This window comes from Vanacampus margaritifer, chromosome 2, assembly GCF_051991255.1.
Source record: "Vanacampus margaritifer isolate UIUO_Vmar chromosome 2, RoL_Vmar_1.0, whole genome shotgun sequence".
Classification (NCBI taxonomy): Eukaryota; Metazoa; Chordata; class Actinopteri; order Syngnathiformes; family Syngnathidae; genus Vanacampus; species Vanacampus margaritifer.
In genome coordinates this window covers 45,452,835-45,469,932 of record NC_135433.1, presented here as the reverse complement: position 1 = coordinate 45,469,932, position 17,098 = coordinate 45,452,835, and the positions used below count along the sequence as shown (strand labels likewise).

The window sequence follows — 17,098 nt, the reverse complement described above, 5'->3', positions numbered from 1 at the left end:
TTTGTGTGTTTTTTTCCTTTTTTTTCTTCTTTTTTTTTATTAATGGTGTTTGACATTTTGATTTGGTTGTCGGGGGACAGGTCTGGGTCTCATGGTCTCAAGTGTCCTTGAGAGAAATGCTCAAAACCAAGTTGTTCATGATGATACGCTATACAAGTGGATGCCCATTTATGTGGATGTTAATGGCTGGCCATTTTCTTGCCCGCATTGGTTTTGATGGCTTGTCTTACACTTGGCATTGCTGTACAGTGCACACTTTTTGGTATTATCTTTTCTGGCTCTGGTCTTTTGTGGATTCAAGGGAAAAAGGTGTGACTTCAGTTTCTACATTATGCTTCACCTCAAAGACTCGTGAGCTCAAAGGATGAACTGCGATTTTGTTCTGACTTTAGATGGGATTTAGTGCTGTGTTTGATAGACTGGAGAAAGGCTGAGTAAATTTCATATCTTCTTGTATGTGCGTGAAGTCGTGAAGAGAAATTTTGTTGTGTAAAACAATCCGGCACTTTTTGAGGTAAGTTCAAATGTTTTCTGTTGTATTTTTGAACTGGCACGAGTCTTCATCTGGTGTCCAACGTGAAAGCCATCACTCCACACATGACCAATTTTTATGATCCATTCCATTCGCCTCTAGTACTTCCAGTCACATTGCTCCGAGAAGTGGAAAGCCAAGAATCTGTCGAAGGAGAATGTGCTACTCTCCTCTGTGAGCTTTCTAAGCCGGAACTTCCTGTCGAGTGGAAGAAAGGAAGTCAACTCCTGAGTTGTGGACAAAAGTACCAGATGACACAAAACGGATTCCGTTACGAACTACAGATCTTTGATTTGAAACCTTGTGACACGGGAACGTATTCATGCTCTTGGGAGGACACAGCAAGCACTGCCTCCCTTAAAGTCAATGGTAGGATGGATTCATCTCTCAGATTCAAGCTACCCATTTCAGCCTTTTAATCTTCTCTCTCTGATTTCCCATCTTCACCATCCCCGTTCCCGATTCATATTTCCTGGTCATTGCATTCTATCCATCAGCTCTACCAGTCACTTTTACAAAAGAACTGATAGACCAAACAGTCGATGAGGGCCAAAGCGTGGCTCTGCAATGTGAGCTCTCCAAACCTGGCGTTCCTGTTGAGTGGAGGAAAGAAGAACTCGGTCTTTGTGCGTGCTCCAAGTATGACATTAGACAAACTGAGCGCACTGCCATGCTAGTAATCCACGATGTAGACAAAGACGACATGGGGTGTTATACATGTGATGCTGGTTTCCATCAAAGCACAGCATATGTGACTGTGAAGGGTATGCTTGCCATCAAGAGTTTACTTGTTTGTCTAAAATGGGGTACACACATAATAAAACAGTCAGATGTTGTTATTGTACTCGTAGAGAGATGAACTTAATAACAGATAAAACAGCGTAGACACTGTTATGTGTGACTTATCAGTGCCACAATGCAACAGAAACTCAACGGCCTTGTGGTAGAGTCTCCGCCCTAAGAATGGGAGGTCATGGGTTCAATCCCCGGCCCGGTCATACCAAAGACTATAAAAATGGGACCCATTTGCCTCCCTGCTTGACACTTAGCATTAAGGTTTGTAATTGGGGGGTTAGATCACCTGACCAAATGATTCCCGAGCGCTGCTCCTCCTGCTGCTCACCGCTCCCTCAAGGGATGGGTCAAATGCGGACAGCAAATTTTGTCCCACTTAATTGGGTGTGACAATCAGTGGTACTTTAATTTTAAGTAGGAATGTTCTTTTTTCAGTCCGATACCGGTACGAGTACTCAACTCTTGAGTAGTCACCGATGCCCATACCAAGTACCGATACCACTAGAATTTTTGATACATAAAATTTCCCCCCAAAAAACAGTTTTCTTAAAATTGCATTAAAATAATGATAATTTTCTATTCTTCTCATTTCTAGTTCCTCATCATAAAAGGGCCACACTGATACCTTGAAAAATTGTGGTTTATCAGTCCAGTACTTGCTCATCCCTAAACAGAAGTTTATTCCATCTGTAAATCCAGTGACACAGCAGTCATCTTACCCCTTGTGAAGTACTGCAACTGCATTTAAATTTTACTGAAATATTAGATTTTATTAGGTGAATGTTTACGTTAATTCAGCAGAACGGAGATGTTTAATATACCACCCAAAAGTGTTATTTTTGGTTTGCGTAAATTTGACTAAACTTTTCAAAAGTGTTCATTGAATTACATTACGTTTTTGGCATGATGAGGGCGTGCGCTTGAGCATATCTGAATACACATCCGAATTTTTCAGTGTGTGCAGATTGAATTTTAAAATGTGAAAAGTTAATGCTTACAAATGTAATTTATTTAAAAAATTGTTTACAGTAAATCATGATTTTGGGGAATTAAAGAGAAGCTAAGAATAAACGAGGATCTGTCTCTCCTGGAATTGGGTAAAGTCGTAAATAAGCCACATCTTTCTCCAAGGCGCAGTTGTTAAAGTTAAAAGATTGTCCAAATGTTAGGATAGTTTAACATGAATTAGTATTATTCTACTTAATTGTTCAGTTTCACATGACAATCTAAACAATTATCATAATGTTTAGCATTTGAGATTGACGGTATGATCTCTATGCATCTCAGATAATGGGCCTTTGCTGACTATGTCAGACAGTGTGTGTACCCCGCTTCTGACTCTCTTTTTTTTTTCTTCCTACAAGCAACATAGATCACAAACATAATCATTTCCTTTGTTTCTAGCCCAGCCAGTTCTTTTCAAAACCCAACTGCAGAACCTTGAGAGGCAATCAGGGGAGAGTGTCGTTCTGCGCTGTGAGACCACAAAGCCCGGAGCTAGTGTAATCTGGAGACACGGTGACATGGTGCTGGCATCCAGCAGCAAGTATCACTTGAAACAGGCGGGGACGGTCTTAGAGCTCGTCATCTATAAATTGCGGGCGGCAGACTCGGGTGAATACTCCTGTGATACGGGCAGCCACAAGATCTCAGCCACCCTCACTGTGCAGGGTAGGCACTTTGTCGGTTTTCTTCCCATGTGCACTTCTTTCTTCACACCTTTCGACTCATTTTGTCGTCTCTTGAGCATGAATTCAACCATCACTGATTCTGTTTTCTTGGCTACATTTGAAATGTTCAAATGTAATTTGCCCTCACACGCGTGGAATTCCCTCTTCTCCCAGCACTTCTACCTAACGACACAAACACTTGATATTCTGTGTTTGGTCACTCATCCCATCACCAATATTAACACACCTTCCTCTTCACGTATTTGCCAAGCACTTGCTCACCTCACCCATCATGCATTCATCTCTCGCGCAGAGGTGGAGGTGTCCATTGTGAAATTTTTGGAGAGCTGCGTCGTACACGAAGGCGAAGACGTCCACTTTGAGTGTCTGGTCTCACACGAGGACGCGCCATCGGCTCAGTGGAAACTCCAGGATGTCCCGCTACAGAATAATGAGATGAATGTTATTAAGACAGAACGGTGTACACACAGGCTCATGCTTCGAGGTGTCACCACAGCGGACTCGGGCATGGTCACTTTCTCAGTGGGTAACCACACATCAACGGCCTCCCTGACTGTCAGAGGTAAGGAAATATTTCGAATTTTGGAATTTCAAACCTCATTCATTCCGAATGGTGGATACTCTTGGAACGTGTTGCTCCTCATCTTATACTCATTTTTCCTTTCCTTCAATGTAGACATGCATTTCCTTCGAAAAATTGCATTTGAAAGTATTTTTAGGTTCTGATGATCAGCATATGGTTACATAATTGTTCTATTTTGTTTTGGCCCTCTTTACTAACATGCCATGAATGTTGTGCTGTTAAAATGATTAACATTTTTCGTGTTAACCCTTTTTGTTGACAACTGCTATGATATTTTAATATATATATATATATATATATATATAGATTTTCCCTCCCACATAGTAAATTCTGTCAATTTGACTCTAGAGTGGCAGCAAATAGACTCAGTTTTGGAGTAGGCTAATATTTACACTTGGAAGAGGGTAAAATAAAGAATTGAAACAAAAAATAAAAGTCTCTCAAGGGTTGAGGAACAAACTCACGACCTTTGGCTTGGGAGACTGCCACTCTATCGCCTGAGCTACACCCCTCCTACTGTTTGCTTACCTCAAGGAGGAGACCAAAAACATTGTTGGACGTAGGAAGTTTCCAGCTGACACGAGCGATATACTAACACACAAGCAGGAGTTGTGTGGCTCAGGAGTGGGTCGCCTGTCTCCCAAGCTGAAGGTCGTGAGTTTGTTCCACAACCCTTGAGTGACTTTTATTTATTAATTTTTTCAATTCTGTATTTTACTCTCTTCCAAGTGTAAATATTACTCTAAAACTGAGTCTATTTGGTCTCACTATAAATGGAGTCAAATTCACTCTACAGAATTTCCTGTGCACGTTTATCTGTGAGTTATTATATAATTTTTGTTTTAAAAGAAATATTAGGCATTAAGAGGGTGATCATATTTTGTGTTTATTTACAAACAAAAAAAGCAGTGTTCATTTTTTGGGGAACCAACCAAGCACAATGCTTACTGAAAAAGAAAATGGTGCCACTATAATAATACTCTTGTGAGTCTGTCCAATGACAGTACAGCACTGTGCAAGAAGGCGGGATTTAAAGGAAGGTGAGATTTAAGATGGAATTCAGATGGCACGTTTATTATTCATCTGATATGTTGACTTATTTTTCATTGACTTTCCATGCAAATTGAGATTCAATGAATTGTTATTCACAAAACAGCTTACAATATGTGTCTAACTAAATCAAGATATCAGGTCACCCTAGTTTAGACATTATTTATTATAAAGGCTATATTTCCACCTGGGAAAAAACAGATATAATTTATTCTAAGTGGCTATGGTCTTTTCCGACAGCCGCGCCTGTTTTATTCAAGAAGACCCTGGGCAGCCAAGAGGGCACAGAGGGTGGAAAAGTCACTTTCTCCTGCGAGACATCCAGCCCCGACTGCAAGGTGTCTTGGCGGAAGGGCTCAACTCTGCTCACCCACGGGGAGAAATACAGCATAGAGCAGAGCGATGCTACTCACACTCTCATCATTCACAAGCTGAAAGCGGAGGATAGTGGGGAGTATAGCTGTGACACTGGTGACAAGAAAAGCACGGCTACTGTCACTGTGAAAGGTAAATCAGACCATCTTTCACCACTTGTCTTATTTTATTTATTTCACACACACTACCAATACATGTGAATGTCTTGCAAAGAACCTCCTAAACACCAGTTACTAGTTTCCTATCGCCAGGGCTTTGGAAAAATATATACAAATAAACATGATGAACAGCGAAACACTAATCGGCAGGGGTTCTCTGTATATATATTTTTTCTTATTATTGTTCTTTGTTACCGACCTTGTTTGTCTTCAGAACATGTGCGTATCCTGCGGGAATTGCATGACATCACCATGCAAACCGGGCAGGACGCCGTCTTTGAGGTGGAGTTGTCTCACGCTGGTGTAACCAATGGGCAGTGGTGGCTCGCCGACAACCTCCTCCAGAACAATGATCTGAACCAGATGAGCAGCGACGGCAGAGTGCATCGCTTGTCCCTTAAGATGGTGACCACTGACGAATCGGGAGATGTCGCCTTTGTTGTGGGTGAAGAAAAAAGCGTTGCTTGTTTGCTGGTGGAAGAGAAACCAAAAGGTAAAAAGGGCACAAACAACCAGATTCAACTTGGCAAATGGAAATCCAACACCAAAACTGAAGTGCTGAATGATCACTTTGTACTTTCCTATTCCTTCCAGTGCTTATTGTCGAGAAGCCACATAACACGGCAGCATTAGAGGGCGAAACTGTTACCCTGGCCTGCACCATCTCCGACCCCAAGGTGACTGTGACCTGGATGAGAAACGATGTGGTCATCAAAGCTGGTCTGAAGTATGACCTAAAGCAGAACGGAGCCCTCCAGCAGCTTCGCATTCACAACGTGGTGCCCGAAGACGCTGGGAGGTACACCTGCGAAACCGTAGATGATCGGTGTGATGTCACCCTAACGGTGGAAGGTAAACCCTGAGTAAAAAAATGTCTCTCTCCTGTCAATCAAACATGGTGGATTATTTAAAAGGAACAATAGTATAAAAAAAATTCCACAATTTTAAAACAGTTCCCAGGTATTTTAATAACATGTTTTTGTCAAATTGCCTCAAGGATTAACAATCATAATACACTTTACATACCCTGATGGGGGAAAGCAAGCACTCGTGAATACAATAAAAGCATTTTCATAAAGGGAGCACTTCATACACTGAACTGTGCGTATGTGGCACATGGAGACATCAGCAAACACAAATACCACTCCACTGTGTTAACTACTTCACAGAGCAATGTGCTGCTTATCAGAAGCTAGCATTGTGAGCTATGGCTCATCTGTGCATCCACCAAAATTCAATGCAGCTCTGCTTACCTTTGGACTTCGATGTGATAGCAAGGGTTTTAAACTCGTGTGGGAAGCAAGGTTATTTAAGTTAACGAAAGCTAATGAAATATCTAAAGGTAAAATTCCCCCCCAAAATTGGGTAATGAAATAAAATAAAAACGACAATCATTTAAAAAAAAAAAAAAAGTCACTGACACTACATTTTACGTTTACAAAACTAACAATAATTCAGTTTGTTTTTGTCTTTGGTAATTAATTTAATAAATGTGATTTTAATTATATTTATTCTGATATTAACCGGAAAAAGGATGTTTGAAAGTGTGTCGCACAGAAGTAATGTCATCTAGCAGCAGCCAATAGAAAAACACCTTCAGATGATGTCTTTCCTGGGTGACAATTTTGCGTGCTTGACTTTTGACTCCAATGGCTCCCATCGGCTTACCTGCTTTTTCATTTAACTAAGCCAAAACGCAACGCAAGGTAAGAAGTGCGTTACTTTTTTTAATTTTACCATGGAGTTGATTAGATCTTGCACACAAGTAATACACAACAAAAACTAATACTAAAACTAAACTAAATAAAAGTAAGGATTTTTTTAAATAACTACAACTTCTTCTTTTTAAAACAACTAACAGAACCGCCCTTAAAACTACTTAAACTAACTAAATAAAAAATTAAATAAAATAAAAAATAAATAAAACCTAACTATAATGAAAATCCCCAAACTATAATAACCCGTAGGATGTGGGATTTCTTCATGATAGTGACTCTGCATTTTAATGTTTCAGTCTTGTCCCTGGTCTTCGCTTGAAAGTTGCCCTGCATCTTCCCCCAGCCGGGCTGATTATATCATGGGTGGAGAAACACAGTTAGTGGGTTGGAAGTGCAGAAGGGCTTCCTCACTGATATATTTTCTGAAATAGTTGAAATGGTTGTTGTAATTTTATGCCTGATGGATCGGCAGGCACCCCAGAACCCAACTATTTGGCATTAAAGTGTACATTTTCCATGAAATGTCTGTCCCCTTTAAAAGAGCCCAAGAGAACAGATCACCCATCTTGACATATTACTCCCAATTCTCCTATTTTAAATTCTCACCAGCTTCCCCAGCCTTCTTTAAGAAGGAGCTGCAGAACCAGGACGCCGTCGAGGGCGACGACATCACGCTCCGCTGCGAGCTCTCCAAGCAGGGAGTGCGTGTGGAGTGGAGGAAAGGAGGTGCAGTTCTTGCACCTGGTAAGAAGTATGAACTATGGCAGGATGGGTGCATTCGAGAGCTGCGTATACGGAACCTGGATACGGAAGACAATGGTTACTACACCTGTGACGCAGGAGATCAGCTTACCACTGCCTCTGTGACAGTGCAAGGTAGAGTGTTGAAATACTGTTTGATCTTTTTTTGTTTTTTTGTTGTTAAATTTTTACTGTCAGAGGGTGTTATTTTACAGGGGTTCCTCGTTTTATGACTGTACAGAGATAAGAGGTTTTGAGTTTTCAAATGGCGCAATAATGAACTAGTTTTTCGTTTTCATTTTTTTGTATGGCTTACAACTGTTTTTCATACCAATATTGATGGCTTTATTACTGTGGTTACATAGGTCACATTGGTCACCTCTAAAGGTGTACTTTCAAAATACTTAAGGGGAAGTCATCACCCCATTTTTTTGGGGACAATAATATGTTCTATGCTGCCCCACTAATCTAAATATGGTGTTCTGGTTGATATTGTGTTAGTGGAATATGAGTTACGCAGCAAAATCCAGCCATTTTTATCCATCTTGGGGGGCAGCCATTTTGCCACTTGCTGTTGACTGAAGATGACAATGTTGCTCAGGTCTCAGGTAACAACCAATCACAGCTCAGCTTCAGAAAAAAGGTGAGCTGTGATTGACTCAGGTCTCAGGTAATAACCAATCACCGCTCAGCTTCAGAAAACAGGTGAGCTGTGATTGACTCAGGCTTCAGAAAACAGGTAAGCTGTGATTGACTGTTGCCTGAGCCCTGAGCAACTGTGATGTCATCAGCAGTCGACAGCAAGTAGCAAAATGGCTGCCCCCTGAAATGGATAAAAATGGCTGGATTTTGCTTCATTACTCATATTCCACAAATGCAATATTAATCAGAATGTCATATTTAGACTAGTGAGGTCACATATAGCATATTATTGTCGAGAAATGTTCAAGGTTGACTTCCCCTTTTTAAAAATTGGTTTATGTTTCCACTGTCATAAACAGGAACCCCTATACCATTGTAGAGAAAATATATAGCCTGAGGTTGTTCCTATATCTGTATTTTCACTCAACAGTTAAAGAAGTCTACATTTTGTGCGGTCTTAAGACCGTGGACGTTTTTGTTGGGGAATGGGCAACCTTCTCTTGTCAGCTGTCTGGCGAGGCGCCCGGCAAGGTGCAGTGGTGGCTGGACGGCAATTTGCTGAAGAGCAGCCCCGTTAGTGAGATAGGGCTGAGCGAGGGCCACATCCACACACTCACCTTTAAGAACCTGGCCACAGATGACTCGGGCACTGTCATGTTCAAAGCTGGCAGTTTAACCTCAGCAGCCAAGCTCCTTGTCAAAGGTATCGCTTAAGTGGACATTAATGTGACCCAAGCAGAGATGCATTTTTACACCCTGCAGAAACTAAATGAATGCATTAAATGATAGTGATGAATCAATTTATGTATTTATTCATTGTTAATTTAAATATAATAAGTGAGTTCAGTGGAAACTCCAGTGTCAAAAGTTCCAAAAAATGTGTAATTTAGACTTCATTTAAAATTTTGGGGGAAAATATGCCTCAAAAGTCACAACTTCAAACCTTCACGAGCGATGTCAGTAAATCTCATGAGTCTAAAGCAGAGTTCACACATGCCGATTTTTAACATCTTAACCTTCCTAATTCTTGGCCCAACACATATGGATTTGCGATTGTGAATGTGCCACAGGATAATTACTTAGAGTAAGCTTTTAGAGACATTCGTCAATTGAGTTTTTATTTTTGTATGGAGTTTTTTAAATGCTGCCACAAAAGCAGTCCACTGATGAAAAAGGAGGAATGAATGAGGAAATGAATAATGATAACCATAGAACAAGAAATGGAACTTACTGTGATCTTGGAAAGCTTCAGGCTGCAACATAAGTACAAGTAATACAATTGATTCAATATTAATTACATGAACACGTTTTTGTTTTATCAAGCAGATGGTAACGTAAATTATATGTCCAAACACCTGTTAAATGATATTACGTCTCAAAAGCATGGGTAGTATTACTTTTGTTTGTTATTATTGTATCTAGTTGTAATTCTGAGGTTGGGGGTTCAAATCCAGGCTCAGGACCTACTTTGTAGCGATGGTATATTCTCCCTGTTTTTGCATGTTAGGTTCAGTGTAGATTATAAATTGTCCATAGGTGTGAATAGTTGTTTGTCTCATTATATGCTCCACGATTAGCTGCTGACCAGTCCGGTGTGTACCCCACCTCTAGCCCAAAGTCAGCTGAGATATGCTCCAGCGTCAGCTAACCCTGTACCCTTATGAAGAGCAGTAGAGAAAATAGATGGATGGGTGGGCCGTAGTGAATTAAAATGATTACATAGTCTAATAAGTTTTTGGACACTGAGACAAATGAATCATTCAGTCATTGATGTTGTCGTATGTTTGCCTAATTTTAGTGCAGGCAATGTAAGTTCAACTCCCATTCAGAGCTGATGTGAATTTGAGAGTGATGAGTTCGTCTTTATATGTGCCCTGCGGCTGACCGGCGATCAGCCCAGGATGTAGTCTGCCTTTCGCCCAAAGTCAGCTGGGATAGGCTCCAGCTCCCAACGACCCTAAACAGGATTAGCGGTATTGTAAATGGATGGATGAAGCGACTGCATTACAAAAACTTGAAAGTCAACAAGTGTCACAGAAATGATAATGTTTGACTTGGAGATTCCACAGTAAATGTGAAAATAATGCCAATCATTTTTTCCTGCAGAGGTTTATAAAATTCTCAATTTAATGTACTCGTAATCTTCATATTGATGTTGTGTGTGCTTCAGCATGCATAAGCTTGTCATTTTATATAAAAAAAAAGAAGTATGTCATGCATCTGGGTGTGGCACAAGAGCAAATTTTAAAACTCATTTGACTCATTAAAGCTTTTGTTTTGGATTATCTTCCTCTGAAATTGCTAAGGCTCTCTGACCTGTTTTGATCATACAGTAGACCCGATCTCTCTGTCTGTCTGTCGGTCCCTTTGTCTGTCCATTCAGCCATTCATTTATCCATCCAGCCATCCATGCATCTAACATCCATCCATCCGTCCAGCTACTGTATGTACTTCTTCTTCAAATTCGTCATTGCACGCCGTTTATATTTACATTGCAAAGGTCCTAATTGAATCTAAAAAAAATTAATGATACATGGACTGGTGCGTAACCACAAAACATTTTGGGTTCTGTATCTAATCTTTACTGGTAAGTACACTGATTGCACAAGAAGTTGCAGTACATTTATGTATGCATGTGTTTGTGTCTAGAATGTTTTAGAGGTAACTTAAACTTTAGGAACATAGTGTGTAATATTGACAAAGTGTCATTTTTAGCGGAAGTTTGCATAACCTAACCCCTGTGAAAGATGGGGGTCTACTGTATTTTGTCATGAAATCATTGTTTAAAATTAAGTTAATTAAAAAATGAAGAATGAAGAACAAACAGTGCAGTGCTGCTCCACCCACCCTTTCTGGCCTGTTACTTTCCACTACTGACTTCTACTTATTACACCATTTGACCAAATGAACTTGCCCTTAACCTGCAAGCACACCCCTGTCTAACATTTTGTCACCCATTTTTTTAGTTTAAAATGGCCTCCCTTGTCATTGTTGACTTTAACCATAACCTGAGTACATTTTGCTCTTTTTGACCCCCAATATTTATCAAGTCAATCCTTAAACTATTTACTCACTCTAAAAGGCTTTGGGGGTTATGAAGGCCTCATGGCATGTGTTGCACAAATATAATCAGTCTTCAAGCACCTCCCTGACCCTTTAACGCCTGACCTCAACCTCAGATCCCACGGTTGAATTGGTGAACGACATGGAGGACCTTAGGGTGGTCGAGAACCAACCGGCCGAGTTCATCTGCCAGTTCTCGAGGCCGGTGAAGGCCGAGTGGAAGAAAGACGGGCAGCCATTGCAGTCTGATGGCCGCAGGGTGGTAGTGGAGCAGGACTGGACTGTCTCTCGCTTGTACATTAGCCGCGTGTGTGCCGGAGACAGGGGCACATACTCCTGTGAGGCAGAGGGGACCCGTGTGGTTGCTTCGCTTCATGTGGAAGGTGAGCTCTCCTCCACATGGAAAGAGCACTGACCTTCAGGGACTCACCTACCTGTGAATTCTGTGGCGCTATCAACTTATCTGCTGCTTTTCGTCACCATTTCCAAAGACCACAATATGTTTTTATTTCTTCTTCTTTTTTCTCCCCAATAGCAAAACCCATCAACATAGTCCAAGGCCTGGAGAATATGGAAACCTTTGATGGAGGAGAAACTTTATTTGAGTGTGCCTTGTCTCGCCCGGAGAACAAAGACTGCCAGTGGCTTCTGGATGGCAAACCGGTAAAAGAATCACCCAATGCTGAGATCGTGTCCTTTGAGAGCGGTCGTCGCCACCTGCTCCTCCTCAAAGAGCTGCGTATTAGTGACAGTTGCACAGTCACCTTCAGAGCAGGCACGGCATCCACGTCTGCCCAGCTCTCTGTCAAAGGCTGGCAGCTGGGCGTGGCAAAGCAGCTGGAGGATGTGGTAGCCGCCGTCGGTGACCGGGTGGAGTTTTGTGTGGAGCTGACTGAGCCCGTGCCTACGGCAGAAATCGTTTGGTATGCCAACGGAGTGGAACTCAAGCCCGGCGACCTGTGGATCACCAGGAACGAGGGATGTCGCTATCGCCTCATCCTGAGGCAGGCACCGCTTATGCCTCAACAGGAAATAACGTTTGCAGCCCGAGATGCCCTCTCTATGGCCAAGCTGTCTATTATCGGTAAGTTTTACAGTTTAGTTTGTCTTTTTTGGGGACGGGAGGTGGGTCTCAGTCCTATTGCTACGTTTCCTCTAGCCTCACGATTCACAAGTGAGTGACGGCGAACTAACGTTGCATGCAGTATATCCTGTCGCGACACGTTTTTGGTGGCCAATTTACTTGGGTTGCCCACCCAAGTATTACCATGGTGTGGGAAACACTGTACCATATAAACTGGTTAAATGCACTCCAAAAAATACTTGTAAAATGTACTTTGAATTTCTAAGTGGGGAAAAAAACCTTGACCAGGTTTTTCAAGTAAATATCATTTTGGCTTTCAAACACATGGAAGACAGCTTGCATAAAATAGTTGGAATAGGAAACCTTGACGTGCTGAGAGAAACCTTGGCTAAGAAATATTGACATACTGACAAAAGTGTCATTTAGTATCACTCACTAGGGCAATGCACAATTCTATATGACAAAATAAAGGCCTATATTGTCTTTTAGCTTTGTTTTTGCCTTTTATTCTGTTTTCTTCTAGTGTTTAACTGTTTTCTTCTAGCGTTTAACTGTTTTCTTTTAGCGTTTAATTGTTTAGATTTAGTTGTTACTAAGTTTTTAGCTCCAGTGTTTCCTCAAGAGGGAGCCTCTGCACTGGGAGGGATGGCTGGTCTTCTTCTGCGGGTGGGCGGTAGTCCGGGGGGCCCCTTGGAGCCAGAGGACTGTGAAGAGTGCTTCACTCTGTGTGGAGCAAGCCGTGGTCAATCTGGGCAAGGGATCTCTTAGATGACATTGCTCCCTGTGGTGGTTGGTAGTCATCCCTTTCAGTGTGGATGAGCTCCTCCCGGGTGCCTTTCCTCACATGGTTTTTCTGTGCCCCGCCATGTTGTGGTTTGTGTGTTTGTGTTTGTGGGTATGATCATGGGGATGTTGGGGGGAGGGGTGGTTTATCTTTTTATTGTACTATGGATGTTTTAATTGTTCAGCACCTTGAGTTGCATTTTAATGTATGAATGGTGCTATATAAATAAAGCTTGATTTGATATGATAAAATAAGAGTGACTAATAGCATAGCAACTGACAACATTCTCATCAAAAAGGACAAATGCATAAAACTAGACAAACTAAGAATGGCTAATACATCATCAAACTTCATTAGGGACATAGCAACTGTATATCAACTACAAAACAAAAATGACTAGACAAAATAAGACTGACAACTACCCCATCATCATAAGGCACAACACAATACAAGTCCATAACAACTGAATGACCCCATGACCCAACCCAAAATGACATAACAACATTTGGGAATGTTGAACATTTTGAAGAAAGGCTTATTTGAATATGTCGGTGAATGGTGAATTTCCACAATGTATAAAGCACATAAAGTGATTAATTTGGGGGATTTTGTAAAGGAAAATTTGTGATTCTTCAAAAAGTCGAAATTTTTGGGAACAATTTGAGGTGAATTTGTGAATTTTTTTCATTAATATCAATGGTTTTGTTTTTTGTGAAAATGTGTGAATTCTGGGTAGTAAATACAAGTTACCAGGATGTCCTGAATGGCCTACTGGTTGAATTAGTTGAGGAACGTTGAAGAACATTCACACAATAATAGACAGACAGACAAATTAATAGGGTTAGACTTTGCGTTTTGTGTAGTACTTTATGAGTTAGATTCTACTTCTATCTCCTGCTGCTTTTTTCACCACAGCTGTACCAGACCCCCCGGAGGACCCTGAGGTCCTCAACAAGACCAAAGAGTCTGTCACCCTTTCCTGGTTCACTCCCCTACATGACGGAGGCAGTCCCATTCTGGGCTACAAGGTGGAGTCGAGGCTGGCAGAAAGCACTCTGTGGCTTCCGTGCCACTCCACTCCTGTGTGCAACACCGAGTTTGTGGTGGAAAATCTCATCCAGGGCACCGGCTACAGGTTTAGAGTAGCGGCCATCAACAGATCCGGCACAGGGGAACCTGTTGAGCTTCCTCAGACTGTACAGCTTGGTGAGTGGATAACTAAAATGTCTAAAATGGAGTCTACTTAAAGTGGAAGTCAAACTTAAACATTTTTTGACAATAATATGTTATATATGACCTTACTTGTCTAAACATGACATTCTGATTAATATTACATTTTTGAAATATGAGTTATGCAGCAAAATCAGAGCCGTTTTTATCCATCCCAGCCACGGCCAATCACAGCTCACCTGTTTTTTGAAGCTGTGCTGTGATTGGTTGTTACCTGAAACCTGAGCAACATTGATGTCATCTTCATTCGACAGCAAGTGGCAAAATGGCCACCTGCTGAGATGGATAAAAACGGCTGCATTTTGCTGCTTAACTCATATTCCATTAACACAATAGTAACCAGAATGCCATATGTTTTAGGGGGTTGACTTCCCCTTTTAGTCTACTAGTTTTTAAATTTAACATTGATGCACCTCTTTGCAACATAATAATCGTGGTAATAAAAGGTGGATTAATTTAGATAAGTCCCCACTGAAGACCCAGGTTCCAAATGCATACCTAGCCACGCCTTAAGATTGTAAAGTCTCATTAAAAGTTGCCATGTGTCTATAGAAACTGAGGTAAAGGAAGTTCAGCCGGGCCAACTTGGACAGCCCAGTCTTCCTCCGGAGGCTGCTGAAGAAGGAGATCTCCATGAACTGTGGGAGGCCTCAGCCAAGAAAAGGCGCATGAGTCGCGAGCCTACTCTGGACTCCATCACTGAACACCCAGAGGATGACGGTAAAGGTGGCCAAAAGAAAACGGAGCAGAAGGAGAACAGTGCTTCAGAGAAGGTGGAGTTGAAGTCATCAGAGAACGAGCAAACCAAGAAACAGAACGAGTCTAAAATGCGCACCAGCTCTGAAGAGTCCAGTTCTGGCGGTTCTTCACTTGTGTCCTACCTTAAGAAGAGCAGTCAACTTCAGTCTTCGGCCACGGTTGTGACCGCTGATGACCCCTCACAGGCCACCGAACGCTTCTTTAAACACTTTCAGATGTCCGACCAGAAAACAACTACAGTTCAGCGGACCGAAACGAAGATGTCAACACATGAGACTGACATCGTGGAGATTAGCAAGGAAGATGAACCTGAACTGAAAGAAGCTGCCATCAAGATCCAAGCTGCCTTTAAGGGCTACAAAGCACGCAAGGACATGCGGCCTGTCCTCAAGCAGGTCTTCAAAGATCAGACCAAAGAGCCTGATGGCACCATACATTTGGAGTGTGTGGCGGTAGGTAAACCCGATAAGGTGCGTTGGTTGAAGGACAGCGAGCCGCTGACCGACAGCAAGCACCACCACATCGACATCTACAACGACGGCACATGTTCCTTGGTCATCACCGCCATCACCACCAAAGACACGGGCGTGTACACGTGCGAGGTCACCAATAAGTTTGGAGTCATCTCTCACAGTGCGAAGGTCACCGTAGGAGCGGTGAGAGAATCATCCGGGCGTCGTCCGCTGACAGTTGGCTACAGCGCCGACAGCGAACCCGACAGCTCGTCAGGGAGCGAGATGGACGAGTCGCTCAGGCAGGCGAGCAGACGCCTGCGCCGGCTCCTACGTACGCGCCTCCCACCGGATGTGGAGGAAGAACCTTTCGTCAGTGCAGACGAAGGAGACCTCCACGCTCCGGATCCTCACTCTTACCGCGAGGACGACACGTACATTTACATCCGCTTCGACACGTGGTCAGAGGCGGAGGTGGCGTCAAAGAGGTTCCAGGAGATGTTTACAATCCACGGGGTCCCCGTGGAGACCACCATCCTGGAAGCCGGACATCTGAAAGTGGAGCTACGGATTAGGAAGTTGGGCTACACTCAAGATGGTACGGAAACGCCAACTCAAGAAAAACAGTCTCCTGCGTTATTGTCTGGAGCTCCTGGTAAGAATATGTCTATTTTTTCTTATGATTAGTCCATGTTGAGATCTACAAAAATGCAATTTATTGTAATGACAGGAGCTTTTAGTCACTTTAAGCTAGCGCAGTGCTCAAAGGCCACTTTTGACTTGTAAAACCAACAAAAGAGGGCCGGGTCATTTGTAGATGAAGTAAAATAAATAATAAATAGATATCAATTCCTTCTAATTTTGTCATTGCATATTCATATTTAATTCAATTATTATAATTTAGACAATGTAATATTTACCAAAATAAATAAACTTGAAAAAAAATCCCATCTTTTAAAAGCCATCCCCAAAAAAATGTCTTTACATTAATATGTTATTTGCAGTCCCACTAGTCCAAACATATATTACTATTCTAATTAATATCATCAAGTCAACCCAATGTTGTATGTGCCCCCACTAGTCTAAACACAGCATTCTGACTAATATTGCATTTGTGAAATATGAGTTCAGCAGCAAAATCCAGCCGTTTTTATCCATCTCAGAGGGCTGCCATTTTGCCACTTGCTGTCAACTTAAAATGACATCACATTCGCGCAGTCCATGATTGGTTTCTGAAGTTGAGACAATCAAGACTCCCCTGCTTTCTGAAGCTGAGCCATGACCTGAGCCCTGAGCAACTGTGATGTCATTTACAGCAAGTGGCAAAATGGCCGCCCCCTGAGATGGATAGAAACGGGTGAATTTTGCCGCTTAACTCACATTCCACAAATGCAATATTAGTCAGAATGTCGTGTTTAGACTAGTGGGGGCACATACAACA

General features: G+C 42.0%; 1 protein-coding gene across 1 annotated transcript in view; it reads left to right on the top strand.

Annotated features, from left to right (window-relative positions):
- The window catches only part of obscnb (obscurin, cytoskeletal calmodulin and titin-interacting RhoGEF b), an 83,837-nt gene that overhangs the window by 46,501 nt on the left and 20,238 nt on the right, over positions 1-17,098 (top strand). The window contains exons 45-57 of the mRNA XM_077556701.1: positions 635-901; positions 1,030-1,296; positions 2,732-2,998; positions 3,311-3,580; positions 4,892-5,158; positions 5,399-5,677; positions 5,779-6,036; positions 7,512-7,778; positions 8,716-8,988; positions 11,465-11,731; positions 11,884-12,432; positions 14,132-14,422; positions 14,999-16,312. Coding sequence (XP_077412827.1) covers positions 635-901; positions 1,030-1,296; positions 2,732-2,998; positions 3,311-3,580; positions 4,892-5,158; positions 5,399-5,677; positions 5,779-6,036; positions 7,512-7,778; positions 8,716-8,988; positions 11,465-11,731; positions 11,884-12,432; positions 14,132-14,422; positions 14,999-16,312 — 4,836 coding nt within the window. The remainder of the gene's footprint in view (positions 1-634; positions 902-1,029; positions 1,297-2,731; positions 2,999-3,310; positions 3,581-4,891; positions 5,159-5,398; positions 5,678-5,778; positions 6,037-7,511; positions 7,779-8,715; positions 8,989-11,464; positions 11,732-11,883; positions 12,433-14,131; positions 14,423-14,998; positions 16,313-17,098) is intronic.